The 12,230-nt window shown below is 33.8% G+C and overlaps 1 protein-coding gene across 1 annotated transcript; it reads left to right on the top strand.

Moving 5' to 3' along the window:
- The first annotated feature begins 4,960 nt into the window (after positions 1–4,960).
- LOC136233422 (small ribosomal subunit protein eS12-like) lies at positions 4,961–8,119 on the top strand. Its single transcript, XM_066023077.1, has 4 exons — positions 4,961–5,114; positions 5,217–5,517; positions 7,666–7,731; positions 7,811–8,119. The coding sequence occupies exons 1-4, from the start codon at positions 5,107–5,109 to the stop codon at positions 7,868–7,870; spliced, it is 435 nt and encodes a 144-aa protein (XP_065879149.1). The 5' UTR covers positions 4,961–5,106; the 3' UTR covers positions 7,871–8,119.
- Positions 8,120–12,230: the final 4,111 nt, after the last annotated feature.

The following is a 12,230-nucleotide window of genomic DNA, read 5'->3' as shown; positions in this document are numbered from 1 at the left end:
TTAATGCAGAAAATGTTCCAAATACAATAAAATCTTCCACCCCTTCAAATTGTTGGAACCATGCTCAAGAAAACGTTTTTGGCGAGCATTTGCAGCAATGGAGAGAAATAGAATATATATTTTTAATTCATTTAAGGGTCAATTTGTATCTCACTTTCTTGTTTTTTTTTTATAGACTTTCTGGGTTTTTTTTATAGACTTCCTGGTTTTTTTTTTACATGGACAGATTTGTGACAATATTGAAACGGAGAGAAAGAGATATGAGAAAGAGAGAAAAACAAATTTGAGAAGATAAAAATAGAAAGAGAGAGAAATATTAAATGCAAGAGACAATATTAAGAAAAGTGAAATAAAATATATATATTAATTTATTTAAGGGTATAAAAGTCTTTTTAGATTAGTAAATGCAAAGTGAGTTCTAGTTATTTGTGTAAAAGTGGTCAAATAGTTGTTGACCAATAATTTACCGGAAAAACGCATTTAAATGTCCGGTCACCTATACTTGTGAGATATATTTTTGAGACAAAATATAATTCAGATACTAAAGTGTGAATTGAGATATAATTCAAGTACTTTTAGTGTAATTTACTCTTTAAGATCAACACGCAAATATAAGAAGAAAATGGATGAAACTAACATCCTAGTAATGTCAGTTTCCATTTGTACGAGAACTACTTTTTATTTTTCATTTCTAATATTTAATCAACTACTAATATCTATTAACAAGTGATCCAAACAAATTATTTCATAGCATTTACAACGAGAATCTAATAGTAGGATTTGTTTAGTAAAGGTTATTGAACTTTTTTTCTAATAAGATTATTGAATTTTATTTTTTCTTTTAATAAGATTATATTAATCAATTAAGATAAAGCAAAGCAAAGTAGCGCAGAAAAAAAGAAAAAGGTTTGGTTTAGTTTAGTGATAAATCATGGGTTTACAGGTTTCTTATATTAGTAGTTAATTCTAGTATTAATTTCTTTTATGTTTTATTGTTGTTGTTAGCCTATTTTGGATTTTAGGAAGGTAGTTATGTTAGTTACAAGCCCATCTTAAGTATTTTTGAGGTCCTCGGTTAAATATAAAAATTGGATTCTAAGGACACTGTGGGCGGACCGAGCCCATAATGCGTGTCCATTATAAGGTAAGGTTTAATTACAGGGAGACCTTCCGAGACGGAATACCGACAGATGCATTGACGGGATCCTTCGGTAGGAGTTGGCTGACCGAGACTTCTACAACATGCGCATCAACCGTAAACGGGTTCTGCACGCCAAGTAAAGCGTAGAACAAGGGCCAATCTTGACATTTTATGAGCCCTATGCGAAATAAAAGATAATAGACTCTTAATAAAAAAATAATTGTACTTAAAAGTTTAAAATAGAAATTTGGATCCATTTTAGATCTAAAAATATCATATTATTTAGTCATCTTTTAGACCTAAATAAATAGTATAACTATATTTATAATAAAAAAGTACTATGTATATAGTAAAAAAAATTTGGGTCTCTTTCATGAGCCTTGGGTAGTGACACTCCTGGCTTATGTCCTAAGGCCAGCCTTACATAGAACGAACTATCCTCCCGTCGTAGGACAACCCCCAACCCACAGACTCCATCCTCACCCCAGACCGAAGCATCGACGTTGCACTTAAGTCTTCAGCACTTCGACCACTTCCAATTTGCACTAGTAGCTGGTACTAGGTAGTTGTGCGGCTTTCTAGTCGACTAGAAAACAAAATGAAATGCGAATAGTTGTCTGTGGTTTTTGCAGACGTCTCGTTCCAAATACTAGTATTCGTTAACACCATACCGTCTAGAGCGCCATTGCTGCTGTAACGAGGACCTCAGTAGATACGCTACTATAGAAACTGGCAAACCAATCCTCCATCAATTCCGAGTCACTACACGAACTAGAAAGGCCAACCTCCACCCAACAATGATTGTCATTGGAACAACCTGCGAATAAATGCCCTACATATTCGGTACCAATATCACATAAGAGACATAATGGGCATATTCAAATGCTTAACTTGGAGATTAACTCGGGTTGGTAAAATACTAGAGCAGAACTTCTAAAGGAAGAATTTCACTTTGGGAGGAATATGAATATTCCAAAACTTCTTCTATAGAACCGATTCACACTTCTTTTAATGATGTCTAAAATTGACCTAACTTGCCAATGTTAGCTGTAAAATTACTTTTAGTTGCCAACGTTATGAGTAAAATTGTACAATTTTAAATGTTAGAGATAAAATTGCTATTGATAGTCAACATTAGAGATATTTTTGCATCTTAAAAAAAAATACTATTTTATATATCAAAATATGCGTACATTACAAAAATAAAAATAAAAATCAATATTTACAAAAAAACCTAACAGGTATTTGGAGAAAAATATTTAAAAAAGGGTATTTTTAATAATTTAAAGAATAAAGATAAAAAAAGGAAAATTTACATGAAAATATAGTTTTTAAAAATTATTTATAACTATATAAAAAAAATAATAATTTGAATTATGTCAAAAAAAAATATTTTTTTTCTAAAATAATATTACTTTTTTAATAAAATATAAAAATAAAAATATGCTTATTGTTTAAAGGACTAGAATTTATAAATTAAAGATTTAAAATATATTTTTTTAGAGTTAGAATTTATGAAATTGGAACCTAAAATTTGTAAATTAAAATATAAAATATATTTTATTTGTGATATATACAATAATGATATATTTAAAATTATTTTTGTAATATGATTTAAAGGATAATGTACTAAAATAGGTATATGGTTTTTGAGGAAATATCAATTTAGGCTCCACGTACAAAATAACACCAATATATGCTTAATATTTAAAAAAGAGTATCAATTTAAGCATCGATAACGGAACGTGACACGTCATTTATATTACTCCATTAAGTTCTATCAATTATACGTGGAGAGAGAATCATAACTTTATAGAATAATATGTGTAACACCCATTTAGAGATACAAATTAAGACCAAAAATAATTTTCAAATTTGGTATATCTCTACTTTGTACATAATTAAATTTTTTTTTTAAAGAAAAAGGTCTCTGTAACATCATACACTAATTTAAAGAATGTCCAATAAATAATATTCTATTTCAATAAGACAAAGAGAATTAAAAATTTATACATGTATCATGTACATATACATATATGTACATAAATAAGTTTCAAAAAAATTAAATGGCAGTACTTGAAACCATGAAACATAAAACCACTAATATTTTATTCAACATGCTACCAAATATAGTCCTATGTCATAACATTGCTATTAGCAATTATGATATATAATAAAACTACAATAGATATAAATATCAGCCACATCTCACATCTCACCTTGACAACATTGTTCTCAGCTCATCCCTCAAACTCAAATATTTCCTTAGTCATAATTTCCACAAAATTCCAAAAGAAAACGTAAACGCTAACAATTAAAGTCTCTTGAACCTAAAATCAGCTAATCTAATACTAATAATAATAAAAATCCTTAAGCATGACGGCTTCACATACTGACCGATCAGACACAAACGTCGCTAAACATTTATTCCTGAAAAATGGTGGTGGCAAGGGGTGAGCTGCCGACTCAATAAGGTAGTTAATTAAATACACAATTCAACAACATACGCATACAATAGTTTCGTACATTAAATTTATAGATTATCAAGCAACATGTTTATCAATTTACAAAATTAATAGTCGTTGAATTTAAGGGCCCTGCTTACTCTAGTCTAGTAATATCCAATGGTTGCTTGGCCAATAATATCATATCATGGGATACCCTGTCGTAACAAATACCCGGTATCCCATCTCTTATCTCTAGGTACCCTGTCGTAACAAATACCCGGTACCTTAACACCCTGTCGTAACAAATACCCGGTGTTTATATTTCACGTGATCAAAATATTCATTTTTTTCTCATTTCAGTCGCAACCATTGAATATACTATCCTAGATAAGCTTTTATGCTTGTAATTATCCAGTCTTTCATATTATCAAAGTTTATCAACTGTATCGTAATCGATTTCCATTTTATTCTCAATAAGTCCCGATCTAAAAACCATTCATGTCCTCACAACCATCAATATCAAAGTCAATTCGTTCATGTCACCGCAATCATCATAAATATCAGCCATCAATATCAAATTCAATTCATTCACGTCACCGAAATCATCATAAATATCAAGTATACATGTCAAACATATAAATCAAATCAATAAGCAATTATTACACCAAGCCAAATATAGCAACAAACATACAATCAAATGTACTGTATATTTAATTAACTACTCACCTCTAACACTAATAGAAGGTCTAACTAAGCGGTTCCTTCCGATCTACCTTCCGCTGGATCCTCACCTCCTGTAGATTTCTTGAGATATCGAGAGTTCTGTAAAAGATTTGCAGAAAGGAAAAAAGAGATGGTGTATGTGGAAGAGAAACGGATGCCGAAAAAAAAACTTTCAAAAGCAATTAGGTTTTCCTTTTTCTTATAGTATTTATAGCTAGGAAAAAAAAAGGATAGGATAGGATTTAAAATAGTACCCACTTCTTAATTAATAACTGCTCTCTAAAATAACCTCTAACTGAGTAAATTATATAAATATTTATAAACTATAGTGCAATTGATATTAATATATAAGTGAATGCATAGACTTAATTAATGCTTATAATTTATATATATATATATATATATTTTTTTTTTACGGGCGTTACAATATGAATGACGTGTCACGTTCAGTTATCGAGGCTTAAATTGATACAATTTTTTAAATGTTAAGCCTGTATATATATATATATATATTTTATGAAACATTAAGCCTATAGTAATGATATTTTGTACGTGGAGCCTAAATTGATACTTTTACAAAAGCCCTCAAACAACAACTTTGCAGGATGAGCCAAGGCCACAACAAGTTAGGCCCAAATTCATACAAAAATGGGTCAGCCCTGAGGCTCAACACAGCATAAAACCCTAACCCTACTGAGAGCTATTTTATGTACTACAATCTTCGCACAACTCTCTCTCCATTTGTATTTCCAGAGGCGGCCGATTTTTCTCTTTCCATCTCCGACCAACGCAGATATGTCAGGGTAAGCTTCTCATCCCAAGTTCTAATCTTGGCTTTCTTTGTAATTGAAGGATAAAGCGTCTCAATTGATAATTTTACTGATTTAAATGAATAAATTGAGCAGTGAAGAAGGTGCCGTTGCCGTTCCTGTTGAGGTAACTCCACAGGCTCAGCCTCTGGGGGAGCCTATGGATTTGATGAGTGCATTGCAATTAGTTTTGAGAAAATCTCTGGCTCATGGTGGGCTTAGTCGAGGTCTTCATGAGGGCGCAAAAGTGATTGAAAAACATGCTGCTCAGCTTTGCGTGTTGGCTGAGGATTGTAATCAGCCTGATTATATTAAACTTGTCAAAGGACTTTGTGCTGATCATGGTGTTGGCCTCTTGACTGTTCCCAGCGCTAAAACCCTTGGCGAATGGGCTGGTGTAAGTCTTTCCTATTCTTTATTACACTTTGTGTTTTTCAGTTGGATCTGTTACTGAAATATGGATTTGATAATATTAAACTTTGATCCTTTATATTTGAATTTGATATGCATAAGCTTAAAAATCAGATTCTTGTATTTGTGTAATGGCTGTTATCTGTTTGAATTTGATATTCATTAGCTTAAATTCAACCAATTTTAATTTGTTTGGTAATGGATGGAATGCTGAATAGGTTACTTCAGAGCTGTCTATTAGTTTGTTCAAAGTATTTATCTAGCCTCTTTCCCATAGCTATCAAAGGCGTGGTTCAAGCTCAAAAGGTGGGCTCGCCTCTGAGTGCCCCTTTTGTGAGCCTAGTGCAATTTTAAAAGACAATCAGTTTTTTTTTTTTAGGGTTCCAAGTTAACAAGTGGTTTGTTTCAATCTCAAACCCTTCCCTATCTATATCATTTACATGGGATGGAAAACTATCACGAATACCTCTACTCTAAGTGCCAGTCCTAGGTCAAAGGAGAAGGCTAAAACACCTTCTTTTAGTGTTAGGGAAAGAACTCCTAGAGATGAGGAGGAAGAAGAGTTAGGCTTTTTAAATGAGTACTTGAATGCAGAGGATGAGATTGAAAACTTTGAAGATGAATTTGATGTTGTAGATGGTGAAAAGCATAGTTATTAAAGGCGCGCCTGAGGCGCGCCTATGGCGCACGAGGCGCAGGCCTTAGCGCCATGGCAGCCCCATGGCGAGGCGCAATCGCCATGGCGCGCGCCTGGTGCGCCATTTTGCGCCAAATGCAATTGCCAAAGGCGCACCAAGGCGCGCCTTGGCAATTAGAGGCAGTTATGGGCAGTTTTTTTTATATACCTGGGATGAAGCACATGTTCTATTAACAAAAAGTATTAAAGAGGAGAGAGATTATACGTTTTAAACTAATTAGAAGACGAAGAGACTGAGTCATTTGAAGAGTTGAAGATGAACTCATGTTTGAAAATGATACTCTAACATGGGGTTTAGTTGGTAAGGCTGCTGGAGTTGAAGAGATTGCATATAACACTAGAAGAGTAGGAAAAAAGGCTAAAGTATCATCTTCCAAGGATCGAGGAAAAGCCCATGTGGTTGTTCGAGATGAGCAGGAAGAAGAAACTGAGTTTGTTGATGAGGATGAAGAGGATCAGTTTGATGATGATGCTTTAGATGGGGAGTGTGATAGTGATGATGAGGAGTGATGGATTTGGAGAGTTTTGATTAGGAGTAGAACTTAGGAATTAGTATTCAACTTTAAAGTTTGCTAATATGGGGTTTATTTTGCATTTTAAATTTATTTATGCTTAAGATATTTTCATGATTTAGTATTCATTGCATTTTTATGTTAGTTCTATAATTTTTATTTTTGTAAGTGCGCCTTGTCTCGCTATGGCGCGCGCCATCGCCGTGCGCCATGCGCCAAGGCTCCAGGACCCCTTGCGCCTTAGTGCGCCATGCGCCTTTAATAACTATGGTGAAAAGTAATTATTAGACGATTAATTAATTAACTTAGGATTTGGTCATGATGAGTCATTAATTAACTTTTGATGAGTCATTAATATGGACTATAGAGATTTTGGTCATGATGAAAAGTAGTTATTGGACTATTAATTTTATTAACTTAGGATTTGGTTGTACTTTATTCTTTAGATTTACAATCTATTGTTGTTAATAACAATTATGGAAGAGTTAATAGTTGATTTTGAATTTTTTTCATGCTTGAATTTATGATTAAGATCATGGATAATTGGATTTAATTTAGTATGTTACTATTTATAACATTTAGAAATGTTAATTGTTGTTTGTTATGATTTTATATTCTTCGCTTTATTGTGGCTTCTGCCTCTAATAACTACGCTCTTTCCTTGTTGATGTTTGGATATTGCTGCTTACTTCTAATATAATCTCTTGGATAAGTTTGCCCCAAAACCATACTTGTGTATCAATTTAGTTAGCAATTTGGCATTTTTGTTAAAATCAGTCTAAAGTGGCACTATCGACATAGGTTGTTTTTAAACGACGTAACAAAGGAACTGGCATGTTGTGTGTCAAATTGGAAGGGCAAATTGATATCTCTTAACAGATTTATTGTTAATTCATTCATCATGATCTTGGATCATTTATTGCAGTTGTGCAAGATCGATTCGGAGGGCAAGGCTAGGAAAGTGGTCGGTTGCTCTTGCGTCGTCGTTAAGGTACGTCTATGTTTTGGATATTTTTCTGAGTTCTTTTGCTTGTATTCATCTCTTTAAAGAATAATTGCTTGTTGTGCAGGATTACGGTGAGGAAAGTGAAGGTCTTAATGTGGTTCAACAGCACATCAAGGCAAACTGAGTAGCTACAAAATTTTTATTTAAATGTGGTTCAACAGCACATCAAGGCAAACTGAGTAGCTACAGAATTTTTATTTTTTTGAGTTCTGAATTTAGAGGTTTATTACTAGAAAAACTCTTTTTGCTTGTTATTTTGATAACCACATTTCGGGTCTTTTTGAATTACTTTGTTTCTTAATGATGTGGTAGAGCAGTTTTCTTTATATATGACATTCTAAAGTGAGCAATGCAATCTATCTTTTGACATTAATTGATTTTGTTGTTATATATATTACATATGTCGGAGGGCGAGCCTTGGCGCAACGGTAAACGTTGTTGTCGTGTGACCAAGAGGTCACGGGTTCGAGTCTTAGGAGCGGCCTCTTGCCAAATAAATTGGCAGGGGAAGGCTTGCCCCCAGTACACCTGGACCGCGTAGTGCGACCGGGGAAAATGTTATTTCTAGGAAAATTTTCCTAGGAAACAGAAACGGACACGAAATGCAGAAGCGTTAATTTGTCTGTATCTTTGTTCGTGTCTGTGCAACGTAAGTTACAATCATTTGTTAATTAGCCCATCTGTCCTGTTGTTTTTTAACCCTTAATGCATTGTAAACACTAGAAATTGAGTAAGTAGCAGATTTGTTCACATTCCGAAGCACTTTATCAACTTCCCCAGAATGAATAACAATAGTTTCAATACTTTTCCAAGCACAAACCATAAGTTTTGAACTAGACTCAAGCAATATCCATTTATTAACCTTCAAACATCTGAAACTTCAGCATTTATATGGATATCAACATCCTCGCTCAACAAATGTCAGATCAAGCTACCAAAGCCCTTGAACTGTTCTCACCCTTACCTTTTCATAAGAAGTTACGACATCTATTGTCAACGTCCCTAACCACAGTGACATACAAAACACATGAAAACTAAGTAAGATAAAAATTATCAATTGCAACCTCCTTGCATAGGAAAGAAGATGAGAGCCCCAAACGCTAATCCTTCATGTTCTATTACAGAGTGCTCAATATGGACTTCCATAAAGAGCATAGGTTCCCCTACCATGTTTCCTTATTAGTAGCATTGATGTGTATAATTAGATGTATATAAATAGGAACCAAAATGTAATGTTGAAGTATGTAATTTTGATTATTTATCTCTTAAATTACATGTATCAGAGCAAGGTTTTTTTGCTCAGTGAATTTTTTCCCCTGAGAATCAGTTCTTAGAACTTTTTGTCAAGAACGCCTGGTCTGGGTTGAGTATTTTCAACAACTCTGTTTATCTCAGCTCCCACTCCAGGAGGTTTCTCTGCAGTCGATCAGTGCTTGCCCGGACTCCGGTGGCCAGAACCACCGTGCATCAACCAGACGCACCGTCTGAAGTCCGACGCGTCGCCGCACTCGCCGTTGTGGTGCAGCGCGTGAGAGGTCTGTTCGCGGCCATTTTTCTTCTATTGCCGTCGTCTCATTGATTCGGGCTTATCTGTCCGGTTACTTTTGTTAGTTGGTGATTTTCGTTTCTGCTCATGGGTTAAGTTGTTCTATTTCTGGCTGTTCCTTGTTGAATTTTCTGATTCTGGGAGCTGTTGCGATTAGGAAATTAGGAAATTGCTATTTGTACACCTAAATATTTGATAGGCAAGGAACCACGCTGAAACTTCGTAATTTGTATAAACCTCAGCTTTTCTTGCTCTGAAACTCAACTAACAATCATCTCACTTTTTGCTGGTTAATTTGCAAACAAAAAATCTTTTCAAACTTCACTAAAATATCACTCAACTCTATTAAAGAATTCCCATCAGCCTTACAAAACAAAAACAAGTCATCTGCAAAACATAAATGCGAAATCTTCATTTTCTTACATCCCCAATGATATTGAAAGGCATGAGAAAGATTAACAAGCAGAGAACGAGAAATAACAATGACAAACCACAGAGGAGGTCTTGTTGAAAACCATATTTGCTTTGAAAATACCATCCAGTTTCCCGCTTCAAAGCAATAGCATAGGACATACTATGAACAGTGAATACTAACCATAATCCACTAAATGAAACAAATTGGAAATCTGGCGGGTAAATTATACCGATGGAAAAAAATCTTCTGTCCCGAATTCCCTGCCCCCTTCCCTGTCCCCCATTCAATTTTTGACACGTGTCCCTTTAACTACACTTTAACCAAAGTTAAGTATATCTAACCATAGTTAGTAGCAATAAAGTAAGATAAAAGGGACACGTGTCAAAAATTGAATGGGGGACAGGGAAGGGGACAGGGAATTCGGGACAGAAGATTTTTTTCCCTAAATTATAACCATTTTCACATTATGACTATTGAACTTTACACTTTGTTACACCAGTGACCACTATGACCGTTGACCAATATTTTTTACCTTTGACTCATCTGTAAACCCTAAAATATCCATTTTACCCTCCTCCTCCTCCTCCATCTATGTGATCCTTTCTCTCACTAACTCTCCTTTCTCTCTCGCTGCCTTTAGCAAACTCCATTTCTTTCTTTTTGTCTTTCACTTTAGGGGTGAGCATCGGTTCGGTTCGGTTACTAATCGAACCGAACTGTCGGTTAACCGAACCAAAATTTGCTTTATTTTCATAACCGAACCGAATAAGTTTGGTAACCGAATTTGATTTAACCGAAAATTTTCGGTTCGGTTCGGTTACCGACCGAATAACCGAAAACATAAAATATTTAATTTTTTCTACATTTTTATTTAATTAGTTTTCAAATAATATCCTTGTACAAAAATTACCATTGAATAAATTAAAGGCTACTAAACCAAAATATATATATACAAAGATAAAAGTGTATTTTTTAAGGTTGGACTTTTTATTTATATATATATAAAGATAAAATTATATTTTTTATATTTATATATGAAGTTCGGTTCGGTTATCGGTTACACCGATATTTTTTTTCAATAACCGAACCGATAACCGATTACCAAATTGAGCTAAAATGAAAACCGAACCGAACCAGAATGTTAAAATAACCGAACCAAACTAAAATTTCGGTTCGGTTATCGGTTTGGTAATCGGTTACCGGTTATTTTGCTCACCCCTATTTCACTTTCTTTTTGGCTGATTCTCAAGAAATGAAGAGGGATGAAGATCTTCCCCTGGATTTAGGAGCGAATCTACAAAACCCATGGATGATTCTTCGGTAAGCTTTCTTATTCACTTCCCCTGTTATACAATTTGATCGTTGTGTTATTTTCAATTAGACTCGTTGATGACAAAATCAGATTGAAGTTCATCTCAGATTTTTTGAAATTCTGTTTAAGAGTTTTCCATGTTCTTCGTCTGTTTTCTTCACCATCAGATCTAATTGTGATGATAACATGTTGTTTCGTGATTCTGATAACATTTCTTTCACCTTTTCCGCCTCGGATTCGATAACTCCATTTTTTTCCATTAAATTTTGGCTGTTAATGGATTATTATTTCAATTGCTTATTGTTATTTTTTTCTCAGGATAAAGGAAAGAGAAAGGAATTGCTTATTGTTTCAGAGAAAGAGAAAGAAAGGATGCCGAACTGAATCGATTGAATTCAGTTTTTCGGTTCGGTTTTTTTGACACTTCGGCTCTGTGTCGGTTCTAGGTGCATTTCGGTATCCAGTTTGGTTTGACAAAAAATGTAAAAAAACCGAATGACACTGAATTACACGTATTCTACATTATGTTATGGGATAATGTGCAAAAATACCATAACGTTTACAACCAGGAGCAATTTTACCCATAACATCTAAAAATGACAATTTTATGCCTAATGTTGTCAGGTTGGATCAATTTGAGCAATAATTCATCAAACTGTCTTCTCGGTCATGAATCATATTATCTACACTTTATATGTGAGTCACTTTATTACTCGTTAGTAACAAATCATAAAGATATGATTAGACGTGAAATTTTATTAAAAATAAAAATATAATGTATTTTGTACGAGTTGGACAAAAAAATTCAAAAAATTTCGCCGAATTTATAAATATGAATCTCCAATTCTATTATTAAACTAGTTTTTGACCCGTGCGATGCACGGATTCATCTTAATATATAAATATTAACAAAAATATAATTTAATAATTACAATAAATGATATAAAGTTACTATATAAATTAAATATTATTATTTTATTTACACATTTAATTTAAATAATCTTTTTAGAGATAAATGTAATAATATAATTAAAATTAATGGCAGAATACGGATGGCTCCTGCCTTAGTAATGGCAGAATTGCTGCTGGTGGAGTTCTTCGGGATGCTGGTGGCGCCTGGCTGGCTGGGTTTACCCATAACTTAGGTACGGGCTCCTCCTTTACTGCAGAGCTCTGGGGGATCTTGTCTGGCATTAAACTCGCCATTCGCA

This window comes from Euphorbia lathyris, chromosome 6, assembly GCF_963576675.1.
Source record: "Euphorbia lathyris chromosome 6, ddEupLath1.1, whole genome shotgun sequence".
Classification (NCBI taxonomy): Eukaryota; Viridiplantae; Streptophyta; class Magnoliopsida; order Malpighiales; family Euphorbiaceae; genus Euphorbia; species Euphorbia lathyris.
The sequence above is the reverse complement of the archived record's forward strand: the minus strand, read 5'-3'. Positions and strand labels throughout refer to the sequence as shown.